This window comes from Lathamus discolor, chromosome 3 (genome assembly GCF_037157495.1).
Source record: "Lathamus discolor isolate bLatDis1 chromosome 3, bLatDis1.hap1, whole genome shotgun sequence".
Lineage (NCBI taxonomy): Eukaryota > Metazoa > Chordata > Aves > Psittaciformes > Psittacidae > Lathamus > Lathamus discolor.
In genome coordinates this window covers 121,823,591-121,851,543 of record NC_088886.1, presented here as the reverse complement: position 1 = coordinate 121,851,543, position 27,953 = coordinate 121,823,591, and the positions used below count along the sequence as shown (strand labels likewise).

The 27,953-nt window shown below is 48.9% G+C and overlaps 1 protein-coding gene across 1 annotated transcript in view; it reads right to left on the bottom strand.

Moving 5' to 3' along the window:
* HEG1 (heart development protein with EGF like domains 1) overlaps positions 1-26,425 on the bottom strand; it is a 56,231-nt gene extending 29,806 nt beyond the window's left edge. Inside the window, exons 1-8 of the mRNA XM_065671390.1 lie at positions 26,036-26,425; positions 6,422-6,700; positions 4,982-5,203; positions 4,314-4,604; positions 3,462-3,659; positions 2,639-2,947; positions 1,906-2,220; positions 510-842 (exon numbers count right to left, since the gene is read on the bottom strand). Coding sequence (XP_065527462.1) covers positions 510-842; positions 1,906-2,220; positions 2,639-2,947; positions 3,462-3,659; positions 4,314-4,604; positions 4,982-5,203; positions 6,422-6,700; positions 26,036-26,204 — 2,116 coding nt within the window. The 5' untranslated portion in view covers positions 26,205-26,425. The remainder of the gene's footprint in view (positions 1-509; positions 843-1,905; positions 2,221-2,638; positions 2,948-3,461; positions 3,660-4,313; positions 4,605-4,981; positions 5,204-6,421; positions 6,701-26,035) is intronic.
* Positions 26,426-27,953: the final 1,528 nt, after the last annotated feature.

The following is a 27,953-nucleotide window of genomic DNA, read 5'->3' as shown; positions in this document are numbered from 1 at the left end:
GAATCAAAACTCTTCAGCATCCCAGTAGGGTCTTGAACTGAACAAGTGACATGAAGGACCTCAGAGTCTGCATTGAAAGTTGCCTTAAATTCGCTGAGCGGGTGCAATTTCTGCGAAGCAGCATGGTCCAAGGGGTAGGACAGAGGGCAGCACTGAGGCCTGTCCCTGGGACTGCAGGGACATGATCTAATCCTTGATCTAATCCTTAGTTCTCTTGCCTATTAAATGGAGATAGCAACTGAAGATAGCAAAAGAAGAATCACGATTTGAAAGTTAATTATTTTTCTTGGCATAATGAAACTTTCCACATATGTGCCCTTTCTGTAAAAAACCCAAACTACATTATTTGGTCAAGCAAGAGCTGAAAAGTTTCAGACACAAAATCACACTGTATCCTTCCAAACAACACATTCTGCACAGATGAAAAGAGTCAGGCAAGTGTGAGATACAGTAACAGTCCTCCTTTTACTTACAAGTAAAATGGTATTTCACCTCTAACTTGAGCTCACCTAAGGAAGGACCTTCTGAAGGAGAGCGAGAGCGTGTTAGCACAGAGTCTGCCACCCACTCGGTGAAATCCGTTATTTCTCTGGACCCATGAAATCCATAGGTCTCTTTCACAGAAGACATGGACAGGGATCGGATAGTGCCCAAGGTCCTGTACATGCCACTAGTGGCCGTGGAGACTTCTGCTGTCCATCGGCTGCTGCTGGTGGCAGATCTTGGGGACCTCCCACTGCTGCCTGTGGCCATGGCTGAAAAGAAAGTGCTGGTGGGAGAGGAAGCACGGGGGGTTTTGTTTGTTGTTGAGCTGTCAACTGGTTGGTGGCTGCTTCTGACACCTAAGATACAATAAAAGCAGTTTGATTTATGCATCTAGAACTAGACATCTGAGGGATTGTTTGTACAGCGCACATTTCTATACTGTTCGTTGAAAAATTGAAATGACCAGGTTCTCAAGCTGGAAAAGGAGGTGAACCCTTTACATCCAAGCATATGTGGCTTAAAAAAAAAAAAGGCATGAAAATCTCAACTTGAAACCAGGTTTTTGAAGTGCAGGCTGTGCGCAATGCCCAGTTTATACATTTAAGCTGCCTTTGAGCCTGTTTAAAACTTCAAGCTAAATCTAAAGGATGACCTAAAACAGTACTGACTTAGGTTTTCTAGTGGCAGTCCAGAGAGCCAAGCTGCCATCTCAGTAGTGGGCTGACAGCACAGCTGTGGGACCAAGCACCCCGCAGCACTGGGCACTCAGGTCCGTGCAGGGCAGGCCACAGCCTCACCCACAAGATACTCAGAAACACCCCCATGGCCCAACCTCGTGTACAGTGTAGCCTGATTTACCCCATGTTTAGCAGGCATGCTGCCCACGGCTCTCCCATACTGCAGCACTTGGGATGCTCACCAGGAGCAGGAGCTGCACTACAACTCACAGAGTGATGGGCTGAATTAGGAATTAATAGTGAATGGTGGGGCACAGCTCATCTGGGACCACTCCAAGGGCACGGGGCAAGTCAGCACTGTTGTGACTGCGGGGACTCTCAGAACACTGCCTCTCTTACAGACCAACATGACAGATGCAGTGCCAGATGATGGCTGCAAATCCCCAGCAAAAGTGTCTCTTGGCAGGGAGAATGTGCAGGCACATATTTCTGACCGATGACTGCTTTTCCCAGCACAGGAGTTGCATTAGCAATGAGGACATTGATGGTTTTCACTTTTTTGCCCAAAAGCTGAGATGCAGTCCCACCTTTCCCACCAGCCCCACTGTCAGCCTGACACAGCCAGTAATAAAATGTCCTTGTATCCAATAACAACTGGTGCACATATGTAAGAGAAAACAATACAGGTATATGAAATCTTGTCCAGCCCCAAAGCAGCCAGCTTTCAGACTAACAAGTTTACCTCTGAAAGTACTTCCGGAGACAGAGAAAGAGCTTGTGAGCAAAGGCTCCCTGGGAGGCGTTGGGAGATCAGAGGCTTCCTGTGAGTTGCTAGGATGATGTGTCCTGGCCCATGAGGAGGAGAATGTCTCCCCTGAAGAGCTGGTGGGGTTGGTGGTATTGGCAGATCCCTCTGTCATGCCAGCTGTGTGGCCATTTGTGGGGTACCTTGGTGCGCCTGCTGCCAGGCTGGGCATGTCAGCACCATGGGTGTCCGAGTGCAGCATCACCTCTTCTGCAGCTGGGATGCTCTTGGGTTCATAATTGTTGCTAAAGGCTAAAAAATTGGAGAAAAGAACTATAAAACTGCATGTACATAAATGAAAACAGCTGGGTAGGTTTCATCCTGCTATGATGTAGACAGTAGATGTAGATAATGTGTGTGTGAATATTCTATATGGAAATGTTTCATACTGGGAAAGCATTAAGACAGGGGAAAAAATTGTCTCTATATAGGAACTGCTGAAATTATTGCTTGCAAAATTCAACTGAAAGTTTTCAAGGAAAATCTATCCTTTTCTTCCAACAAGAATAATATTTATCCATACTTTCATTTCTGTGAAATGTTTTTAAATGTACAGAATGTGCCAAATACAATATTATTCCTCCTTTCTTTAAAATAAAAAGGATGTATTTTGTTTATAAAGGATCCTTAAATAATGTTCTGAGTTATATGGCTAGCTATCAAAACTCACCTGGAGAAGTGCTTTCCAAAGCAGATGGTGAGTCCACGAGTGACAAGTCTGTGGCCCCTCTGCCACCACCACCCTGACCTCCCAGAGACATCCCAGGGGTCTGGCTCTGGGCTGAAGAGCTGGTCATTTCAGTCCCAGAGGTGGAAATCTCTGCTGCATCAGCCAGCCTGGTGCTGGCTGGCAGAGACCTTAACATCCTCCTTCCACCCTTGGTGTCTGTTGTGGAAATGGAGGTGCTGGTGGTGAGGAAGTCTGAAATTCTCCTCTCCATGGCTGAGCTATTGGATGGCTGGTAGCTGCTTCCAATGGCTACAGTACAAAAATAAAAAAGATTCAAATCATACATATGAAATTATGAACAGATGGATGCATTATCTTCCCAGATGCTTAAAGTACACGGAGGATATTAAAACATAGGAAGTTTTCAATCTGGACAAAGTACTCTTTTGGAAAGGCATGAATCCCCTCACTGCAGGAAGACCTTGCACAAAACCCAGGGCTCGCTGCCAGAACAGCACAGCTTCATGAGAGGTGGCGTAACTTGGCCAGTGGGAAACCCCATGGGATAAGGACTGCAGGGACTTGTCTTTAAATCCCACCTGGTGGAAATCCGTCCAGGCTCTCTTTTCTATCTCTCTCTTTTCTCTCTTTCCATCTTTCTGTAGCTTGAACACAGCATCAAAGAGCAAAGGGGGGAAACCTGAGCATGGCCACATTCCTGTATGAGTCTGCAGCTCAATTCACATCCCAGGGCTTAACAGGACACAGGGAAAAATGTTTAAGGAAGCACAAAATAGGGTAAAACAACAAACCATAGACTAACCAAGCTCACCCACAGCAGTGTTTTCCACAGCCGGGTGAGTAGGGGCAAACCCATGCTCTGTGGAGGGCCTGGGGAAACGTTCCTGTGCCAGGGCCAGTGAAGAGGTCGCCAAGGCCAAGGGCTGAGCTGCTGAGCCAGGTGCTACCCTTTGGATACTGGACCTCAGGTTTTCTGCAGCCCTGATGCTGCTCCCAGCAGCTGTGACAGAGGGAGAAGACATGTCAGGGTGAAAACGCTGGAGTTGTGTTTGCTCCTGGAAAGCCCCACACAGGGAATAAGGAGTTGGCAACACTTGAGGTTTTCAGTAAGTTCATGTGGAGTGGGGTAAAGCCTCCAATTTTGAGAGCTCCAGGAACCAGTTGTTTGCAAAGCAAGCGAGGGAAAGCCACGAAGACATGGGACCTCATGTTTGCTGTCCTGTATGGGTTGTTGAAACACAGGCATCTCTTCCTGTCTAGCCAAGAGCAAACTCCCCCAGCATGGCCATGAGTATGGGTTACTAACTTCAAGCAGCCTTCAGGTGGAACACTCAGCTCAGGTGGGGCTGGGACCTCACTTTTGCTCTGCAGCTGGCACTGAACCAGCTGAGATATTTCACAGTTGCAGATGCCCACCCTGCAGAAAACACAACAATAAGGTCCAAAGGCCTTTTTTATGTTTAATGGAAGTGTTGGACCAAATTATGTTTTCTGCTGTTTTTTCCTGCTTTCAGCAGGAAATTTCAGCTAACCATCCAAATAATAACAAACAGAATATATGCAAAACACAGCATCTTCTCTGTTTCAAGAAAATAAAAGCTATATAAAGGCTTTTTAAAGGTATAAAGCAAGTCTGTGGGCCAGCAAAGCTCACCTCCGAAAGTGCTGTCTGTGGCAGGCAATGTTGTGCGTGAGGGGCTTGTGGAGTTGTCCATAACATTCCTGGGGTGTAGCATGACACTGCTTGCAACAGTCTGGCTACTGGCTTGTGGGGAGGACTGGGGCTGTCCTGGAGAGTCAGGGAAGGGAGTGCTTGGGACGGGCAGCAGCGTCCCTCCACTGCTCCCTGAGGGGCTTGGTGAAGTGGCTGCAGTGACTACAGCAGGGCTACCAGATGGCTCCTTGCCCATCCAGCTGCTCAGCAGTTGCAAGGGGTCACTGGTGCCTGCAAGACAATGGGGGAAAGCAAATGAGTGCATAGAGACAGGCTGAACTGCCCGCCCAGCATCCTGCATTGCCATTCTCTGCCTACCCCCCACAGTCAGGGGTCCCCTTGCCTGTACTCTCCTACAATAACTTTATGTTTGGGAGCTGCACCAAGTAATTCATAATTTTCAAGACTAAAAGAAGCCACACAGATCCATCTCTCCACTCTCATGCATGAAGCAAGCCAGAAAACTGCCTTGAGCACATGGTGAGGATGGAGGGCCAGATCCAGTGCACAATGCTCTAGCAATGCAAGGGGAGCCAGGCTTAACTGATGCCCAGTTTCTCTAGGTAAAAACATCCACCTTGCTGCCAGACTGAACTGGGATGGCTCACCTGAGTGATGAGTCTCTGCAGATGAAGGCAGCATCGCTGTCATGGTGTTGTCAAACCCTGCCACACGCCAGGCCCCATGGGGCTCACCCAGCATCCTCTCAGCCGAATCAGTGCTGATGGCTGCCAAAACTGTACTCTCAGTAGCTGCTGGGATGCTGGCAGGACCCAGAGCCCTCCTGTCTCTCTCCTGGCTGCCCACAGCATGATGATGGCTTCCAGCAGCTGGAAAGCAATGCAGAGACGGTCATGTTCTTTACTGTGAGAGTGATAAGGCACTGGAAGAGGTTGCCCAGAGAAGCTGTGGTTGCCCCATCCCTGGAAGGGCTCAAGGCCAGGCTGGAAGGGGCTTTGAGCAACCTGGTCTAGTGGAAATGGGGTTGGGACTGGATGAGCTTTAAGGTCCCTTCCAACCCAAACCATTCCATGATTTCCCCTGGAAAAGTTATTTTGTCTCTGCTGGAGTGGCAGCAACATCACACTCACTGTGGTACCCCCCACCTACCATACGAAATAGAGTCACAGCTGCATCCCCTGTGTTTCCTCTGTTTAACACTGAGCACACTGCAGTAGGGACTGCTAGGAACAGAGGGTTTCTGTCACAAACAAATACCAGTATTTCAAAATTTGTCTTCCTTTGTGCGTGGCAAAAGAAACCCAGATTTAAAAACCAAACAAACAAAACCAAAAAAATAAACAAAAAGAAACCCAAAAACATTAAAAATGCAGAAGGCAATAAGGAGTTTATGGCAAGACAGCCAGCAGCTGGCACCCTGGCCACCTCCACACTTTTGTCCCTAAGCATGAAAAAAAGGAATTATGAAATTAAATAAAACCTTTGTGCTCATATCTCAGCAAGACACATTTCATCCAGGGATACTGAGATAAAAAATGAAGTGGGAATAGGGCAATTAGCACAGCCTTGTCATCCTGGTGTGGGAAAAAGGTTCTGATTTAGCGCATGCTTAAAAAAGTACATTGGTTTATTCATGACCACAGTCCCACCAATGTGGTGAAGATTATGAACAAGTCCAAAGGTAACTGTTCACTTGCAGGATTGCACATGAGGACCTCAGCTACAAATCATGATGCAGCTGGTCAGATATTTTTAACCCAGGCACTTATAAGCTAGGTTGGGTTCACGATGGGGTTCAGCTCCTCCTGGTAAGAGGCATGGGGATGCTGGGGGTCTCCACTCTGCATGCAGCCTTCAAGCTCCATGGATGGGCAGGACTTTTGAGGGTGCTGCTGGGTGTTGAATAATGACAGCAGCATCTCCCAAGAATCACTTTCATCGTAACATTCAAAAAAATCAGTTTTTGGATTTCTTCCAGAAATCTGAATTCCTAGCAATGGGGATGGGAATATTTCCTAACCTGCTGACTATGCTCGGACCATAGGCTGAGTATGGCAAACAGGGACTCTGGCATCAATAAAACTCACCATGATGATGGTTGTAGGCAGGCAGGTGTGTTGCTGTCCCAGCAGATAGGCTGTCTGGGGGTCCTGCTCCCAGTGGGGTGATAGCCCCACTGCTGGTGTGGGGACCAATGTGCCCCATGACCCCATTCACTGCTGGCACCATACCATGCCTGGCAGGCAGTGATGCATGCTCCCTGCTCCCAGCCAGCATCGTCATCAGCTCCACATTGTCCATGAGGGCACCAGAAGTCCTTATCTCTGTGTACGAGCTTCTGCTTACCTGATGGCTACTGTCAATGACTGAAAGGAGAAACAAGAAAAAAGTCAAAATCCCATCACCAGTGCTGGACGTGCAGGCACGGCTAGCTGCAGTAACACTACGGCCAAGCCCTGATCTCATTTACACTAGAGAATATTCTGCATAATCAAAACACAGACATGACATTTATTTTGGATTCACACCAGTGGAAATTTGATTGGTCTGTGGGGACAAATGCTGAAACCCACCTTTGTGCATAAGATTAATTCAGTTCACACCCCAATGCTTTTTGTGTGTTAGGAGAAATAAATCTTTAAAGGAGCAAAAAGGTGGTCTTAAACAAATTTTATGGAGATAGGTACAGTGTAGAGTTGTCCAGGTTTCAGCTGGGACAGAGTTAATTTTCTTCCTAATAGCTGGTGCAGTGCTGTGTTTTGGCTTTAGTCAGAGGACAACGCTGATAACATACCAATGTTTTAGCTATTGCTCAGTAGCATTTGCCCTGGTCAAGGACTTTTTAGTCTTTCATGCTTTGCCAGTGAGGAGGGGCACAAGAAGCTGGGAGGAAGCAGGACACCTGACCCAAACTAGCCAAAGGGGTATTCCATACCACAGCACATTATGTCCGGTATATAAACTGTTGCGAGTAACCCAGAAGGGACTGATCAATGCTCAGACTGGGCGGGTATCGGTCAAATGGTGATGAGCAATTAGTGCATCACTTGCTTTTTTAATTATTTTTCTTAGGGTTTATTCCTCTCTCATGCTTGCTCTTTTTCATTACTATTTATTGCTATTATATTTTACTTTATTTCACATATTAAACTGTTCTTATCTCAGCCTACAGGCTTTACCTTTTTTTTTTCCAGTTCTCCTCCCCAGCCCACTTGGGGTAGATGGAAGGAGTGAGTGGCTGCATGGCACTTGGATGCCCAGATGAGGTTAAACCATGACAAGAGTCCATGGGAGTGTGTATGTCTCCAAAGCTAATGGCTGGCTGGAGCTCAGCACAGCCCATGTGCCCCATCCCAAGGGCGTAATGGGAGTGGCAAGGGCCCCACAGCTCTTCTGCTCCCTCTTTCAGCCAACACTTGTGGGATGCCTGACCTTAAATCCCACGACCACCACAGAGGTAGCATGAAGCTGACAAAGAACTGCAGGGCAAACAGGACTGTTAGCATAACCCATCCAGCCACCACCAGGCACCAGGACAGAAGGGATCAATGTATGATGTGGATTACACTGGCCATGCAGGTGCTGAAACACCCCAACATGATGAACATTTTGGCATATTTGACATTATGACATAAGATAAGAAATTTTAGAACATGAGAAACAAGATAGAGAAGGATTTTGTGCATCTGCAGGTCCATTTTCTGTGAGCAAACATGGCCAGAGCCCCTGTTCCATCTTAAAAGTGTTTGGGTCTCCTCTCTTGCTCCTGCTACAAGGCTGCTCCAAGCTCACACCTCTCCCATCATCCAGAATCATTTTCTCATTTCATTAGAAAATGAATGAACACACTTATGGAGTAAATGTTGGTTGCCAAGCCAGCATTACCCTTTAGTTTAGCTATTCCCCTCCCTCTGCTTCATCCCCACCATGCTGATGACTAACAACAGCAATCTCATCCCCTCTTTGCACAAGATTCTTCTGCATTTCTACCAACTGCTGTATCTCATGGACTCAAAAATTACTTCTCCCAGGGATGCCAACAGGCATTACATGCTTTGTGGGATCCCCAAAAGTGCACAGATGGCTGTGTGCATCTCTAGAATAGAAACATGTTCCCAAATAGAGCCCCAAGCAAGGACTGAAGACATTACTCAGTAGACAGCTTCTTGGCTTGTTCATTAACGCTGACCACGGGCAGCAGCAGTGGAACTCAGTGAGATAGTTCTGGCTTTAGGTTTGGGTCAGCCTGGAGCAGAGCATCTAGTGACAGCTGCTCTGAGTGGTTCTAGTGAGATTTGCTGGGGGAGCTGGGGTTTCTAGCCCACAGTACCAGAGAGGGCTGCACAAGGATTTCCCTGCACATCAGCCATGAAAACAAGGAATAGCCATCCCTGCCCGACATTACAGCCCCAAGGCTTGGCTGGCACTGAAGCCTCAGATGCTCTTCAAAGCCCACAGCAAGTCGAAGCAAGTCCAAATCACAGCGGAATCATCTGAAACAGCAAAATCCCAGTTTTGCCCACTTTTCATATAACCAAAGCACAATCTCCAGGCTGGAATAGCCCTATGCCCGCTCCACTTGTTGAGTAGGCAGAACGGGAGCCTGGCTAGGGAAATTGAAAAAGGTCTGAAGCCTCTCAGGAAACTGAGAAAAGTCATATTCTGGGAGGCGAACTCACCACACTTTGCATCTTGGAGATCCAGCATGCTATGTGGAGCCTGTCACACACATGGCAGCTCTAAACAGGGCTGCAGACGGTACACAAGCAGCAGCTAAAGGCACCCCTCAGACTGACCAAAACTCCAGTGCTGAAGGTTAAGCCTTGCATGCCTGTCTTTGGCCTCCAAGCATTTTCTGTAAGAAAGCTATGCCTCAGAGAAACACCCATGGGACACCTACTACTCCTTGCCTTGCATGTCTCCTTTGGGGTTGCTGCACCTGCCATGCCAGAGGTGGCAGTTTCAGGCGTGGTCTCCTCTATCCATAGGAAATAGCTTCAGAGGGAACTCAGCAAAAAAAAAGATACATACAGATGGGACAGAATGCGCTTCATCCTGGGACTCTGGGCATCAGGAGGCCTAAGGAGACAAGAGCTCCAGTGGAGCAGGGCCCCCTGGGTGCTTTTACTGACAGCCCTAGCCATGGCTGCGATGCCAACCTCGCCAAGCACACCAAGCAGCCGCTGCCATCTGGAGCCTGCTGTGAGCCACCTCCTGTCCCATCTAACAAGCTGCTTGTTGTCACCGTTTGAATGAGGGGATGTGAAGTTGCAGGGGCCACTTGCCACACTCATTTGCAAGCCAATATCCAGCCTGTAATTGTAGCCCACAAGTCCATTTATAGCAGCCCCAAAAAATTTGGGTGTGCTGGAGGGTGGTGCATTGAATTTCTCTCCTTTCCTCTCTTGCTAAAAGCTTTCAGCTGTGCAACCCATGCTTAGTGTGCCTCAGCAGCCAGAAGAAAAAAGGCAAAGCAGCAGATGCTCGAAGAAATCCTTAGGGGATGAGTATAGACAGAGGGAAATTTGCTTTCTTGTGTTGCCAAGTCATTTGTCAACAAGGGCTCCAGCAAGGGACACTAAAATATATAGCGGGGCACCACAGCAAGGCATTTAATTGCCACTTCTTAAAAATAACCCTGGAAATGCCAGCAAGCAGTGCCTTCAGCTATGACCCTTGGTTGAATGCAACCAGTTCAAAAGCAAAATGCTGCTGGTTGCTTATCTGGTTGTTGTTCACCCTACAGATCCACCTTGAAGTTTTCTCTATCCTCTTTTGGCTTTGCAGAGCTTTTGGGAATAAACCAAAAGGAAAACCCTTCCCCTTATCATGGGCGCCAGCAAACCTGGCTTTGAGTGCAGCCAGAAAGTAGATGGGCTGAATAAGAAGGTATTATTTACACAGGCTTGTTAGAGTCATATAGCATATTTAACTCTACCGTGCAAGGTATGCCAGGTCCTAGGGCAGGGAAGAAAACCTTCTGTTAGCACAGGCTCAAGTCCCCTTTTCAGTAGGCACAGAGCAGGAGCTGTGCTCAACAATCAAACCCACAGCATGTAGTAAGGAAACCTGAAAACAATCAGGCTGTTCAACAAAATAGACATGAAATCTCAGCTCATCATACCACCATCAAGCCTGCCAGAAGTGCAAGACAACTGCAGTCTCCTCTGACTTGCCTACAGAAACAAGCCTTCAAAGAAAACATTCTGTTGGAGCGGATGGACCAGATGCAAACATCGTCCAAAAAAAATACATGCGGGACCGTCTGGCTTTCCCTGATGCATTAAAGGTTTAAAGCAGAGTGGCCCTTTAGCTCAGGTACTGATTTGTCACTAACAATTATGCCACATCCTAAGCTGGCAACTGCATTCCACAGTTTACCTCCACGCAGCCGCAGCCATCGAGAAATATTTGACTTCCAGCACAAAACTCTCCTGCCACCCACTGAACCGGTGTTTTTCTTCCCAGTTAAAACTAGCAGCGATGCTTACCAGACAGGTCGAGGCTTGGACTTACTTTTTCCCTCGCAAGCATAACAAGCCCGCAGCTTGCTGGGAGCTGAGTTATAATGCAGCCAGGACAAACAGATCAAGTTCCAGCTGATTTCTCGAGGCATTGGGCTTGCTCCTGGCAGCCCAGCTGGATGTCTACCTTGTGAGACTCCTGAAAAATCCCTTTTGGACCAGCCATTTTCTGTCTCCATCCCTGGGCGCAACACAGGCATTGCCTTGGCCAGGGGGTGGCTGCTCCTGGGGCAATGTCATGGTGATGCTCAAGGCTCAACCATGGGACAGCACAACACCACAACACAATACTGCTAGTTTGCAGCAGCAGCTGTGGTTGCTCGTGGACGTTTCAGGACAGGGAGTGAGGAGGAATGTATCTTGCTAATGCCAGGGGAGCTGGATCCCTGCAGCCAGCATTTGGCAGGAGTAGTGCAGCCAGTCAGGGCCCCCCATGATCTATCCCAGCACCACTGCTTTCCTGCAGAAGGTATTTTTCTCCTCAACAGGCACAAAAATACTCTCCTGATTGGGGAACGCAAATTTAATCTGTGTTTGCACACCAGAAAAACCACGAGTGGTTGCTTGGCTGCCCAGAGCAGCCCTTCACCCCAGAGCAGTCCCTCCTGAGGAGAGTAGCCATTCCCTGGAGACCATTCCTCGTACGGCTGCCCTTGCAGCGGCTGCTTTGCCAGGCCTACAGCCATCCTGGGAGAATCCCATGCTGAGCGGAGCACAAGTGAAGTGAAAGCAGGCTCCTCCCGGGGACAGCCAGCTATAATTATAAAGCCCACATCTGTTAACGTTGCATAATCTCAACATCATCCAAGGCTCATGGAAGGAAAAATCTCATCTCAACTTCGAAAACTCCTTGTGGGTTGTAGGGAAGGGTTAGGAAGAAAGGCATGCTGTGAGGGGGAAGAAGCGGGGAGCAAAGCCAGGGCTGACGGCCCCACAGCGGGTGGCACAGGTGGCTGCCGATCCCGGCCAGGGCCGGGGCCAGCCTCTGCGCCGTGTTTTGAACGGCTGCTGCGGATGTCGGGATCATGGGTGGAGACCGGTTAGGAGCCAAGTGAGTTTGTGCGAACAAAAGCTACAGCCCTAAATCTGGACCGTCCAGGGCTCTCTGGGATTTTCAGTTTCCTTCCTTGTTCTTGCCCTGAAAGAAGCAGTTCGAGCAGGGAGGGGATGCGGGGGGGCTAAAATGGATCTTGAAAAAACGTTTCGTACTTGAGACGGGTCAGTTGAGTGTAAACACACTGATAATATTGCTTGGGGAAGGTCCCTCATGTGCATGAAGCATGGGAAGAATGCAAGAGGTTTTTAACCACATGTGGTCAACCCTTTTCTGCTAATTCTTTTTATATTAATAAAAGGGATTATTCAGGCTGGACAACGAAAGGGGACATGAGAGGGTGGATGGGGAAAGAGGTACAAGAACCCTGCCATTGCCTTCTGCTCTGCTGTGGGGCTCAGTTTGCATGGGGTACCCTATAGACACATTCACCAGCAGTGCCTTGCTCTGATCCTCATGTTCCTTGCCCTCTCCCCACTGAGTCTCACACAGAACAGGACTTTAAATAATTTTAACCATAATACAAAGAGTTTATACAGCCACCAAAGGTGACTGGAGCTTTACTATGCCAGCTCGAGAAAGACGATGAGGGCTTATTGCCAGCAGCAGACCCTGCAAGCTGTGAGTGCCAAGGTGCAGGTTAATGTCTACTTGGCCATTACGGATAATGGATGCCCACGGCACTGGGGACATTGCCATGTCCCCACACAGGGACATGCCTCAGCCCCGCTTATGCCAGGCCATGGCACTTACTTGCAGCACTGCTTTACGAGACAAAAAACATACTTCGCTTCTGCACCACCTCGCCTCTGGGATCTGTAAAACCATGAATGATGTTACAGGCCATTTTTGCTTCCTACCCATTTTTTCATGATCCCAGAGCCTGATGCTCAGAGATGCCATAAGAAGACAGAAAGGATCCAATTATTGTTCTTAAGAGCATTACTCTTAAGCAGAAAAACAAGTACTCCAAAATAGAGTACACAGAAACCTGAGGTTGTTTCCAAAATCATGAGATGCATGCATACAGCCCATCTGCAACTTGGGATAAAACCTGCACAGTGTGGGGACAGGATATTGTCCTACTTAACCAGTGGTTTCCAGCCTCTTAATTTTGGTGTCTTAAACATTTCCCTGGAGAGGTGCAAGCTTTCAGATCACCAGTCAAGCCTGTGAAACCCTTACTAATCTTTCTTGGATAGTTCAGGTCCAATACAGAGATCCCTGGGACCTCATGGAGCCATACTGCCTGAAAGCCACCAGCCCAGGGCTCAGAGCAGCACCTTAAAACTCTTCTCATGAGCTTCTGTTTTTAAGCAGTTTTTGGCAATTGAATTTTTAAAAAAGCTCCTGTTGTATTGTCAAGTCTTTGGAAAACACATACAAATGGAAGTCCACTTCCAACAAGGATAAACTGCCTCGTGACTTCTGATACGCCTAAAAAACCTCATAACCAAGGCTTTGCTAAAATCCCAATCCATCCATCTATACAGCCAGTGCAGAGGGGACCAAGCCTCTAGCCCCAGAGAGGCCCCATGGGGCCTTAGGATCAACGTCCCTGTTGCCTTTTCTGAGCAGAAAGCCCAAATTAGCTGTATTTACTTGCTTGGCCCCTCATTTATTTTCTGCCTCAAAAGTGTCCCCTCCGGCATTGTCTCCCAGTGTTAATGTGGGAAAAGCCCCTGCAGCCCCCGGGGGTGTGAAGGCAGTCCTGCCCCAGCACCAGCTGATGGGCCCTGAGGCACTTACCAAAGGGATTTCTTTCTCACAGTTTCCAGTAAATATTAATAAAAATAAGCCAAAAGAAATCTCCTGAACAGTACAGCAATCTGAGCACTCAGACCTCCTCTCCTACCACCCTGCAATGCTGAAATGTCTCCAACCACCCTGACTGCACCACGGATTTCAAATGCTAAATCGCAGCACAGGTTTTTCTGTAATGGCCTGCAGAAATGTTACAGAACATATGACCATCATGTAGCACCTCTCCTTCCTTTGCCCAGGTTTGTAAAGTCCCTTGGAAGCTTTGCCTGGTGGGAAGCCAATGGTACCCTTGCTGGCACCCGCAAAGCCAGAGCAAAAGCCATTCAGGGACCCAGCCCAGTGTCATTTTAACTTCTGCTCCCTTCCGAGGGCAGTGCTGCTGGAGACTGTCAGACGGCTCAGGGAGGAAGTCTCCTGGCAGGGCTCCACCAAAGTGGAGTTGCTAGGTCACTGGAACAATAAAAAGGCAAGAAAAAACATCCTGGCTGCAAAAAAGAAAGGGGGGAAAAAAGGAAAAAAGCCATGGCAGTGTGTGCAGTGCTGGTTAAGTGGAAAGAAATAGGGCTGGAGAGAGCAGGACGATGCTGCTGCTGGCTTTCGTAAGCACAAATCAGACTTAATTTCTAACACGGACTTTTCTCCAGAGCTCTCGCATAAATAATTCCAGAAACCTGGAATTTTTCTGCAAGGTTTGCAATTAGTAAAAATCACACATGGGACAATATTTCCAGAGAAGCTAGCTCGCTGCTGCTATGGAGAGATTAATCACCATTTGCATGTTAACCGGGGCATCACAATCCATGGTGTGACTTTCTCGTGCCATCACACACCCCCAGCAGCTGCCCGCGTTCATTTAAACTGATAATATAAGAAAACTGCCCCCAAGCAGGGCTGTATCTTGGTGATAAGGGGCTGAGCAGCCCCACAAGGTGCAGAGAACTGTGCAGCTCCTCTGTAACGAAAGGTGTCGGAAGCTTAGAAGGTGCAGGATGAAATTTTGCTTTCTGAAAAGTTTAATTTCAGTTCCAGAAGGGAGCATTAGCTCACTCTGCCTGACCTCATGCATAACCAAAGTCATTCTGTGTAGCTTATTTACTACAACATAAGCTCAGTGACTTATATTTGACTTAAACGGATACTGCAGATGAAAAAACCCAAAAAAACTATTGTCATTTGTGGTTATTTGGGATTGCGCTTAAACCCACGAGAACTACGGCTGAAATACAGATTCTTCTGCACAAAACCTCAATATGCACCGAAAAGTGATGCCCGGCAGTGTGAAGCGTATGTACGGCAGAAGCCATCCTCTCCAGAAGCTGAAGATTCTGGCCCTTTGGAAACCCAGAAGAAAACAAGGCTGTGTTTTCATGGCAGACTCTGGAAACAAAACCACAGGTCCCAGCTTCAAAGTGATCTGAGCTCAGGGGCTGCTTCCCACAGCCAGGAGGGGAAAGTAAATACTGGAAAGATGGAGGAGAGAGTAGGAAAAGGGGTGCTGCCACACTGAAAGGCCACATGAGGAGCAGCTGGGGACTGCTGTAGGTCCCTTGGGGCAGAGGGATGCTGCCCATCACCACACAGTGGGCTTTGGTCCAAGTACCTTGATCAAAGCTCCAGCAATGCTCTTAAGAAGAGCTCCCTGGGGAACAATTCGTGTGCTTAACACTAAGCATGTGCCAAAAAGCTTTGCTGACCAGTGGCTGCACAAGGAATTATGACCAACCTGTGAACTGAGCAACTTCTCAAGAACACAATGGGGATGAGAGGGGTGATGGGCCCTCTCAGATGCAGGAAGATCACAAGGCTGCCAATGGATGGATGCAGTTTGGTGACACACAGATACAAGGCTCGCTGGATTCTTCCTTCCTTGTAGACTAGCAAAATCCACGCCCATCCCAGAGGAAAACTGACAGCAGCTCAGCTGAAGGTGGGATGCATGGTGTCATGGCAGCAGAAACCATGGATGTTCTCATGGCTCCTACTCTTCCAGCAAGAGATGGTGAGACTTGGGAAGGGATGGAGAAAAAACAAACTGGCAAGAAAAAATAAAGCAGCTTAAAGAGAAATTAATCCCCAGAAAAGATAAGGGCCCCCACCTCCCTTCCCCCATCTGCTGCGAAAGGATGATGATCTAAATCGCATTTCCTAGATGACACCACACCGATCTGCTGCCGGAAGTGGTGGTGGCAGTGCTCAGGATGGAGCCGGACCTCCTTCTTCCCGGGGACAAGCCAGGTCCTTCCCTGCTGGCACCCACCAGGTGGCCACCGCTGTCACCACAGAGGAGCAGCATGCCCTGGGGTAGCTGGAGCAGGCATCCCTCCCACTGCCCCATCACTGCTCTCCCACTGCCTCTGCAGTCACACATTTCCTTTCTGAGAACCAGGGAGGAAGGGATTTACCACTTCCAGTGCCTTTCTGCATGTGTTTTGGGAAGGCTGAAGACACCTTCTTCCGGCTGCATGCAGGTCTCTGCTCTGCAGCAGGCATCCTGCACCCAAGCCCTGCAGACAGCAGTGAAAATGGGTGATGGCGAAGGGCAGGATTGAGCTGTCACCCTCTGAGCTGTCACTGAGAACTCACAGGGAGCTACAGTCAGGTCAACAGGCTACCTTGATGCATACAGGCACTGTGTGATAAGCAAGGCAGAAGGCAGCGCACCAGATCGAGAGGCCAGAAATCTCCACCCAAGCCCCATCTGCCCACACACTGACTCGTATTACCCTGCACAGAGCCATCTCACACCAACTGTCTTGGCACATTCTTGCCATCAAGTGACCACCAACTTTGGTCTTAACCTAGCATGTGATGTGGCTTACCCAGCACCAGGCATACCAGCAATTTGCAGGACAGGATTATAAGGACCTCTGTCTGCACAGTATGGACTGTTCTCAGAAGCCACAAAATTGCTGGTACTCTGATTCTCCAGGTCAGAAACCTCCTGGTCATCATTTGGCTTCCTCATGCTTCATATTTGCTCTATGATGTCCCACAGAAAAGACCATCTTCATGATTATTCTGCACTCGCTGATCAAGTTTCCTTCCTAAGAAACATCCTTTAAAAGAGTTTTTTTCTACAGGGTTGGCCGCAAGTCTGATACTGCAGTCCCATTCTCTATTTGCTGAAAGAGCCGATAATGTCCTAAAAAGAATTAACATTTATATGTTAGCCCTGTAACTGAAGCTGAATCAAACAATGATGACTGTTCAAATGCCTAAAGCTACTCAGGGGTATTTTTCTTTAAGCTCTTCCAAGCTTGTACCATGGGTAAAGAGCTTTCTAAAGATGCCTTTGTGAGCAGCAGCTACTGAAACCCTTCTCCTTGTCTCTCCAGACACAGATACAATTATACCCTGCTCCAGCACAAAGATAAAGGCTGAGTTACAAGGGCAGTATTATGCTCCACAATCAGGGTCCTTGATTCCAATTGACAAGGAAAGCAAATCATGTGCAATTGGTTTGCTGATGTTTCCACTCCTGGAAATTCATTCCCATCACAGGGGTAGAATTAGTTCAATACACAGCATTACCTTTTGTGTTGCCTCTCCAGATTGCTGAATTTCCTTGTCAGTTTGTGAGATCTTACAAGTTATGCAGGGTCGAACCTGGCCCACCACTTGTATGGGATATCTTTCTTTGCAGAAGATTTAACTACCAGCTACTATAGTTTCCCAGATAACAAAGTGTTTTCTTACCTATAATGGCATGGATGTAGCAAGTCAGCTATTTGGAGATGCTGTGAAACCCTTCTCTGGAGTAAATTTTTTAAAACATGTTAGATAAACATCTTCTGGGGTGACCCTGTAAGGGGAGACATCTTGAGATCCCTTCCAGACTTCCTTTTGCTTTTATAGAGTGCTCAAAACCAAAGCCAAATGAAAAACCTCCCAAATATCTAAACTTCAACCTCCACCTCCCCAGCTTACGCATACTCCAAAAAGTGCTGTCCTCCCCGCAGAACAGATCCTGTCGTACTGGCTGGGCAGAAGTACCATCCTGCTAAGCCACCACAGAAGGTATTCTTCTGATAATATATTGAAGCCAAATCTTCAACTTAGTGTGATTCATCCTGCTTCAGCGAAGTTCAACAGAACGTGACGTTTCATGCCGGCCCTCAGGGCTTGAGAGATTTTCCACAAGAGGAAGGGTGTTAACGCCAGCATCCTAACAAGCAGTGACGTGGATGATTGTGCTCTATCGAACCAAATTCCTCTTGTCACTGCAGATGCAGAAGAGCCTTTTAGTATGCTCTTCAAGAAAAACCAAGCCCTCTTTTGGTTCCAGTAACCCAAAGGAGCTTGCCCATCTGCCCAAAACTCCTGTGCTAGGTTTCTTCCATGGTCTGGAGATCCCTAAGGGAATCTGGAGGTGGTTCTGGTGGTGGAAATGACAATGATGTCTGCTTGGCTATAGAGGAAAGAGGTCAGACTGATTCCTGTAAAGGCCTTTAAAACCTCTGCCATCACAGCATGCTGAAAAATGCTGAGAAAAATGCCCTGAACATATGTGCGCAATACGATGTCCTCTGGGAGATGCAGCCTGGGCTGCACCCCTGGGACAACAGTTAACCCTGCCCAGTTAACCATTCAGGCACACTTTGCACAACTTCCTACCAGACCACTTAAAAATCCTCCTCACTCCTTTCCCAGCTGATTTAATCACAGAGCTAATTTAGCCCAGTGTTAAAAAAGGGTATTTTTTTCCAAACTTCAGCTACAAGATCCTTCTTGCCATCTACCCATTGTGCAAAAGGTCCCTCAAAAGGTACCTCTGCCCTTGCCTTGGTGAAAGGAACACAAAGGTCATGGCATTTCCAGAAGAATTTTTGCAAGGACTGACTTGGGAGCACAAGACAGGTTACACACACAGATGGGCAAAGGGAAGGATCTCCAGCATTTGGTCACATTGACAGTGACAGGATCACCCTCAAACAGCTTAAACGGGCCAGACCACAGTCAGAACACTGCAAAAGCAGTTTTAAAAGTCCTTGTAGCTTCACATCCTTACAAAGAATGAAAAGGCAGATGGAGCCTGCTTCTCCCAGTAGAGAGTCAATCTGCTAAGGTCAAGGCACTTGAACAAGGTATTCAGACAGCTGGACACAAAACAATTGGATTTGTACCCAATTCCCCTGCTGCATTGCCCTGCACTTCTCTGCACACCCTCTTTTTTCCTAGCAAAGCAAGCTGATTAAGATGGTTGCACTTCTCCTGCAGACACACAGGCAGAGCCCTGCCAAGCAGGACTGTGTGGAACAGCCTCTTTGCCTGGACTCAAAAGCCTCCGGATCAGCTTTGAACTAGTGATACTGTTAAATACAGCCAACCTGGACTTCTTGAGTGTCTCCTGGATTTGCAGTTCATGTTCTCAAGGGATTTTTATCTACCACCTCAGTAGCCAGCTGCTCTTTTTCTCACCCTCTAAGTGATTCTCCCGTAATGACAACTCTAGGAGTTGGGGTGTTAAGGAAAGACAGCCAAATCTTAGGAGGCCCTCAACACAGATCCTGACTTCTGGCAGCAGTACTCCCTCGCCCACAGCTGAGATGCTGACTGCAGCTCAGGATATGCTCAAGTAACCAACTGCAAAACTATTTATTAAATTACTCCAAGTCAAGGGCACAGCAGATGCAGAAACAGATATAACTCCTCAACAGCCCTGCCTGCGCAGAGGACAGGCAACGGGAAATACCTTCATCCAAAGCCATGTGAGTGACTGCAGGCAGCAGCATGAGAGCAGACAGCTTGTAGGATGTTTCCTACATAGGAAATAGGTTTGAGGTTGCATTTCAGGCACTTTATAAATGAAGTTGTATCTTTTGCATTTTATACTGGTTTCTGAAGAGGTCAAGCTTCTGAAACAGCTTAATTTCTCCTCCTATATTGAAACAATTTAGCCTGGAAGGCAGAGAGCTCCAAGACAGCAGGTTCCTACAGGTTTTATGAAGACCAGAACTTAAATCTGTCCTGGGTGTCTGACCTGGGAGCTGCTGCACCCAAACCAAGAAGGGTCCCTGTGGTTCAGTCCATGGCCTGGCCACAGGACCTGTACTCACTCAGCACTCATGGAGGCTAAAATAAACCATGGCACACTCTAATGCCCCCCACCATGGTGAGCAGAAGACAGCAAACCAAAGATACTGCTCACAGAATAACTTTACCATGTGTCCCTCCCTTGCATGGGTTTCCCCAAACACTGGAAACTCTAAAAATAAGCCTCTTTATCCCCTGGTTTTACACAGCCAGACTTTTGACCCCAGCATCGCAGTGAGTGAAAACCTCACATCATTATACCTTCCTCCAGTTAATCCCTCTGCTCACCCTGGCTCTGCCTACCCCTTCTCCAAGCTCTTCAGGACCAAGGGTGACCATCACTCATCCTGCACCCAGCTGAGATAAAAACCAAATTAATAGCAAAGAAATTATGCGACCCAGGATCCTAAAGTCTGTATAACATAAACCTCACAGTATTCAGATCCTACTGGAGGTCCTCATTTTAGGTAGGCACTGGTTTTCAATCTCTTTTTCCCCTGTTCTCTCCTAAGCACTTCAGCACACTGGGTCTGACAGCAGCGTTACTATAACACAAGCAACAGCTACGCTAACAGCTTGGAGGAGCTGAAGTTTACAGAGCTTCCTTTACTCGAGGGAATTGCATTTTTCTAAGATTATATTATTACTTGGGCCGGTTGCTCAGCAATGCAACATCATTTCCCTTTTGGGTGGGAAAGTTCTCTCCTTGTCCTCGGACACAAATGATTTCAGCCTGAAAGGATGAATGCAAACTCTGCATAATCAAACAGCCATAAAATAACCATGCCCCTTGCTGAAGCAGCAGGATGTTATAACACCTGGGCATTAAAAATATATGGTGATGGGTGTACATGCATCAATTGTATATATAGAATCATAGAATCAACTAGATTGGAAAAGACCTGTAAGGTCATCGAGCCCAACCGTTACTCCAGGACTGCAGAGACCAGCACTAAACCATATCACTGAGGGCAAACTGATACCCCTCATGGCTGCCCCTCATGATTTCCAGTCACAGCTGCCCTTCATCTGCCCCTTCATAGTGTCCCACACTGCATAGCTGCCACCCTTACCCCTCATGGCCACCCCTCACAGCCCATGGCTCTCACCTCACAATCTGCCCTTGCCCCTCATGGCCACTCCTCCTGTCCCTTCACAATCTCCCCTCACAATTGCCCCACCACTGCCCCCTTGATCTCCCCTCATGGCCAGCCCTGCTCTCCCCTCACGATCTCCCCTCACCCACCATAGCTGCCCCTCCTGTCCCCTCATGACCGCCCCACCTCTCCCTCATGATCTTCCCTCATGGCTGCCGCTGCAGAAAAGGGTGACAGGGAAGGGTGGCCAGATACGACACAGCCATTTTCCCTGGATAGGCACTCACAGACTACATTCTTTCACAAAGCCTGCGCTTGTGGCCTTCTTGCATGTGCTCTGGATGAATACCCCAGCAAATGAACCTCTAATGTTTATGGGAGCACCGGGTTACAATGCAAATGTTGCAAAACTGCTCAGAGAAATAAAAATTTGAATTTGTAATCGGTTCTACTGCCACTGAAAATTGGATTCTGCCTTTTACGCTCAGCTGATCAGGAAAGAGAAAAAACACATTGCATGACCTACATCTTCAACTGAATGTAAATAGCAGGGCCTGTGCTTGGGGTATTAAGGCCTCGTGAGGAGCTTGCTCACAAGCTACAGGCTATGGATCTTGTTGCAGACATTATCGGGGAATACTGCAACCGAACAGCCTTTAATTCGCCTGGAGCACCTTCTGACCCTCTGGCTGGTCAAACTGCCCTGAAAGCTTCTTTGCACCATTGCAACGGCAGGAAGACGCCCCAGCAGGTGCCAGGATCTGGCCATGCCTCTTTCCGGAGGAGCTCCATGCATGTCCGAGTGGATCAGCCCAAGCATGAGCAGTGCTGTTCATCTGCGTAGAGACCCTGACCCATCCCGACCCTCCTCACTCCCAAACCTGAGAAACAATCTTAAAACTGATTCTCACTGAAAGCAAAGCCAGAATCCAGAGAGTTTACAGTGGCTGTCTATGATCCACCCAGCTCCCCCAGGGTATTGAGGAGGTTGCAGTCCTGCCCTGAGCACCCCACACATGGCAGGGGCAGCTGGACTGGGTACAGCATTCTATGCCTTGTGCTGCTAAAAGGCAGCAGGCTCAGCCATAGCTGAGCCCTACCACTCTGTACCTATCCGTATTTTGGAAATGGCATGTAGCTACCAGCAACGGGGAACCCACAGCACCAGCCATTTGGTCCAAACAGCTTGGAAGCTCAACCACAGAGGGTTTCTCACTGCCAGCCCCAAAACTGGGATCTGTAAGAGCAGGTGAAGGAAGCAAGTTGTCCCAGAAAACAAACCCACGTTCCTCTAAACTCTCAGTATCTCAACTTTCAATACTGAAAATAACATTCCCTAAGGAAGGCACCTCTGCACCAGCAAAGGCTGGTACTGGCTCCCGCAGACACAGCAGCAACCGCCCTTGTGTCCCTTCTCCTCCCAGCCACAAGAGAAAACTAAAGCAAATTAAATTATCCCTCTGAAGTGGTGACGGCAGCCAGAGCAGAGTGCTCTGTGAATGCCTGCGGAGTGGGCACGGGCTGGCTCTCATGGTTTGCTACTGGGAAATTACATTTTGCAGAGAGCCTGATAACAGGCTTTAGCTACAGCAGCTATCCCCTTACCCCCTGCGCCCCGGTCACAGCTTTGAGCTCACGTTCACCGCGCATGGAGGTGTAAATCAATACACATCACTATGCGCTCCCTGCCAGCCAGGTTACACAATTATCTCTCAGACCATATTCATTTACCACTTAAATATCACACAGAGTACTTTTACAGACTGATGCAAATCTAGCTGGTCAGCACAAGCCCCTTGCTGCCTTCAGGGGCTTGGGATGGGGAACAGGCGGGGAATCTGATCTCTTATCTCCCTCCTTTTCTGAAAGCCTTTTTTTCCCCCCTTTTATTTTTTCCCCCTTTAATTACATATCCCAAAGGAGCAGAGCTAAATCTATGCAACTCCAGGGACTTCAGGTTCACAGCACACCAACCAAATCCACTTGTAGCTCACAGAGAGGAGCAACGAAGATGCCCAAGACAGGAAAACCCTGCAGCCTATCAGTCTTTTGATAGCAATGTGGAGGCACCGGAGGTAATCTGCCTTGTCCCTGTGCTGCAGGGGGAGGAAGCATCCTTCCTGCACCACCCACAGCCACCTGTAATCATATCAAAACTAAACGGCAGCATCTTATACCTCTCTGCATCGGCATGACTGCACAGAGAGCTGGGCTTCTGCCCCCCAGGAGCCACTAATACGTACTGTGAAATCTGAGGCAGGTTTGCAAGCAACACCATACTTTTGTGCAAACAACCATCTTCAGCATCTTCTTCCCTCGCTCCTAAATTTGATTCTTTCTCATACAGAAAGTTTCAAAAATAGAAAGTTATAAAAATACATAAATAAACGCAGACAATTCTGCCCTTCCATGAGGGCTGAGAAGATCCTTCTAGCAGCCAGCCTAAATCCCTGTTGCAAGCTAAGCTGATTCCTTCTCAGGTGATTTCACACCTTGTTCCCAGGGCTCCCACCAGGGAAGCTGAAAAGAAAGGCAGCAGCTGGCACAGGAGGGAGGGAGGAAGGACAGAAGGACAGAAGGACAGACACAGATGACAGAAAAGCAGATCAACTTCTCAGGGCAAGCTCATTGCCGGTGGCCCCATGCTGTGCTGGGCAGCATGGCAGGGCACCAGGGCTGGTCAGAAGTAAAGAGAAAAAAGATGCTTCAGGAACAGGGGGAGAATCCAGCCCAAGTGACTTTGTCAGGGGTTTGGTGCCACTTCCATATCACCGTAGAGTCACTGGAATTATTCCCATGTTACAGATAGGAAATCTGAAGTAAGGAGACCTGCAGGAAGACAAAGCTGGTAACTGAACCCCCACCCAACCGAGGCTGGCAGCAGACGGTGCCCTTCGGCTCGCCCAGTGCCCATGTAAAATAGCTGCCAGGAGGAATTTCATGGAGAGGTTTGATGATGCTTTAACTTTACTGTCACCACTCTTGCTTTCTACTTCACCTATTTTTTTTCCTCTATTCCTCTCCCCGGGTTCAGCCTGTACTTTAAGGAACATGCGAGAGCCATCTGTCCTCCTTTCTTCACCAGACAAGCCCACAGTGGCTTTGGCAGGGAGGGGCAGCAGATGTGGTCTGGGGAGCAGGCAGGCAGGGAAGGCAGTGAGGCTCCTCAGGGCAGCCCGCCTTCCGCCCCGCTCCCTCACCCCATGCTTTGTGAGAGACTCAAAAGTCCCATTTCTATACCCCCTGCCTCACCATCTGCTCACTAAGCCTGCCTGAGAAAGGGCTTTTGTTGCCTAACCTCAGACTCATTTCAGAGGTGTAATCTTCATTTCCACGTAGTGCTGGGGCAATGGGTTCGCAAGAAATGCTTCCTCTCCCCACCCCTTCCAGCCGTGCTTCAAGCAAGCGCTTTCAAAGGTGAAAAGCATCTCAGAGGGGCAGGAGCGGTGATGAGACAAATGGATTTCTCGAGCGTCTGCAGCTCAACCTGAGACGGATTCAGGAGATCCCATCAGCCCGCTCCCCTAACACTAAACAATTCCCTTGACTGACAAGCATAGAGCTGTAGCTAACAGCCAGTGAATCGCAGCTGTCAGGACCCAGTGTAATTCATGATGCTGTTTGCTAGGGAGCGAGCTACTGCTGGGCTATTTGTCACTCCATGATGCATCCCCCATTCCTTCTGGATAGGGCTGACATAATTCATGAGCACCTGTAGCTGCTGAGCACAGGCTGCATTGAGCAAAGCCTGCTCCACTGAGCTGGCTGTCCAGGCACTGGTAGCCAGACAAATGGCTTTTCCAGCATGTGGACAGATAGTTCTAGCTTTTCAGACTCTTAACAAAGGAAATGCATTCCTCCACTGACTCTCAGGAGTCATCAAGGTCACAGGAAAAGATGCCAGATAGAAAGCTGAGATGAAATTAAATAGTTTTTTTCTGTCCACTGAGGAATTTGCACAGCTCTCATCAAGTAATCGGCGAGCACTTTGCCAGCAAGTTGCAGATTTTATCTTCACAAGGTTGATAGCAGGTAAAATAGCATTATTCTCTCCTGGTTTGGAGGGCAAACTGACACTTGGAGTGGCACAATGAAGTGTCTGAGCTGGGAACAGACCCGAAGCTCCTTCATTTTGGTGCAGTATCCGAGTCACCAGGTTGCTCTCACACAAACACTGTTCATTAGGAGATTTCTAGTCCACTGCAGGGTACATTCCAGTTGACATTCTCAACTATACTTTCGGTCCAATGTGGATACATCTTACAAAGGCACATCCTGGGTTTCTGAAGAAAACTAAAATGTTAGAAATGTAGGTTTGTCACATTTCCTGAAACCGTACAGCTCCATGAAAGTAAACTTAATCCGGAGTACCAAAGCATGATATTCTTTCCACACCAGAAATTAAAGGACGAAATTTGACGGTCAAGCCCAGGCAGGCAAACAAATCCTAAAACTTGTTTAAAACCTACACAGGACTAATTCGGTGTATTGGATTTCCTTATGTCACCTGCAGACAGCCAGTGCTTTCCAAACTCATTGAGAATTCATCATCCTTAGAGCTATGTGTCTTCTTTGGTGAGCAAGTGAACCAGTTTACTGGCTGATATTTGAAATCAGCCCTGCTTATTCTGGGAAAAAAATATGGTTTATCCTGTGCTGAAACCAAATTCAGCATCATTCATAAAGCACCAAACTACTCATCGCTCCTGATAACGACACTGTAAATGCAGTATGCAAGGAAAAACGTTACTTCACACATGACTAATCTGACAATCTGTGGGCAATGCAGAGAGAAAGGGTATTTATAGAGAGATGGTGGTATCTGCCCTCACACCTGCATGTGGGACAGCACCTAGGGTGAGATGAGGGCATGTCTCTAGATGAGCAGTAGACAACTCAGGAAGATCACCCACAGAACCCACCAGTTTCCCACCTGAAAAGCATTTTGGTGGGTGACCGCATGTTGGCTGTGCCCTGGTATCCACCAGCACCTTCCTCATGCTCCTCTATGAAGTTTCCACTGCTGACCGAGTCAGTTTCCCACCCACGATTACCATTCCAAACCTTCACTCAGCAAAGGGTCTGCCTGTACCACGATGGGCTGGGCAAGGTTGAAAATGGAGAGGGATGCTCAGCAAGCCTTGGTCGTGAGGCAGTGGAGAGTGAGTGCGATCCCGCGCACCCTCCACCCCGGGACCAAATCCCATCCCATCCCTATGAGCCACTCACCCGGGCTGCCGGCGTGTCCCGCAGCGGGAGGCGAGGAAGGGCGCTCGAGGCGGCTTCGGGACGGAGGAGGAGGAGGTGGAAGACGCCGTGGGGAAGCGAGGGGCAGCGACCCGGTCGGCAGGACCGGCCCCAGCCCCAGTAGCAGCAGCAGGGTGCAGGCTGCCGGCATGGCGCTGGGGGTGGATGGAGGGGAAAGGGGGGTGGTTGTTCACATGCCCGGAGCGGGGCAATGAATAACCACGTAAATAGGGATTTTTAACTAATTCACCGTGCCCCCCCCCACCGGGGCGGTGCAGAGGGCAGCCGCCCCGGCCTTAAAAGTGTGGGGTGCCCATAGCGGAGGGGGCAAGGGGGGGCCCGGCCAACAGCGGCGGCAGCCTGCGGCCAAGTGCCGGCGCCCGAAAGTAAAAGGGCAGGCGGCGGAGGCTCCTCCTCGAGCCTGACATCACCCAGCCGCGGCTCGGCTCGGCACGGCACGGCCCGGCTCCGTACGGCCCCCCCCGTCGGCCCCCCCTTCCCGCCCCGCGCAGCCGTCGGGCCGCCCGCTCCCTCACCCGGCTGCGATCCGCAGCAGCATCGTTGCCATTAGTTAAATTATTTTTACTTTTACTTTATTTTTCCGGGTCCTCTCCCGCCACCGCCAGCCGCAAACCGCCGAGGGGCTGCCCGAGCGCGCAGCGCTATCGCTACCGAGTTTAAATGCCGACAGCGCGGAAATCCTGCGCCCCGAGCAGCGGCCCAGCCGGACTGCGGCCCCCCGCTCCCGCACCGCCGCTCCCCGCGCATCGCCCCGCGGCAGCAGCTGCCGCACTAAGGCGTTTCTTCCTCCAGGGCAGCGCTGCCCTGTTCTTTCTCCAGGCCCCGGGGGCGCTGGAGGTCAGGGGGTGCCGACGGAAACAACCCGACCCGCCTGCAAGAAGGGCGTCCCTCACACTGCCTGGCCGGGTCCCGCACAGGGCTGCGGGGAAACGGGCTCCGTTATGCTCCAGCAGTCGTTTTTGAGCTACGGGGGATCGATTGCGTCCTGTGTCACGTCTCTGCCTGCCACCAATACATTTTCTAAAGCAGATGAAAACCTGACTGGGTGTGCAGTGCTCCACACAACTGAGAAGTTTCTTTCCACATGAGTGTGGTGAGCATTAGATAGCCCCAAACTGAATTCCCATCGATACCGAGTCCTTGCCAAATTACTTAAAATCTTTCATTGGTTACAAAGCTAACCTGCTCTCTTTTAAATGCCAGCAGCTGTGTTTGATGCTGCAGCTTCTTGCCATGGTGAATTTCCCAGGCTGGGCTGTATGGGAGGCAAAGGATTTCCCTTCATTGTTCTGAAATTCCCTCTCATAATTTCATGCTCCTGATTCTGCAAGAGACCACACAACGGAGCAGCAGGTCTGGCCTCGCTGAGGCTGCTGGCATCACAATGTGCCAGGTTTAAGGTCCCGGCCGAGCAAACCCTCCTCAGGGAACATAAACCCATCCTTTCCTGAGGCTCTCCTGGGCCCTTTGCTTTTCCCTTGAGCTGTTTCAGAGTTAGGCTTCACTTCCACACGCAAAGAAGAATCTGACCTTTCAGAGGGGTGTGACAAGTGATGCTACACTACATCCAGATAGCTGCAGACCCACTCCCCATTTGCCCCTTCAAACACAGTGTCCATGGCCGATAAACACAGAGTCTCCTGAAAGCCTTTTTCCACCCAAAAGGTGGCACTGATGAGCCCACACCAGCATATTAATGACCTTGGCTTTACCGGGACACAAGACCTGGTATCCCCTGGACCTATGCTTTTCTCTCAACATGCAGGTGGTTTCTGCACCATCCCACACAGCTTTGACATGAAGCACACTTGGAAAGCTTCACTCTGATGCTTTCATAAACATATGAAAGCCCTGGAAGAGGGCTTTTCTCCCTTTGAGG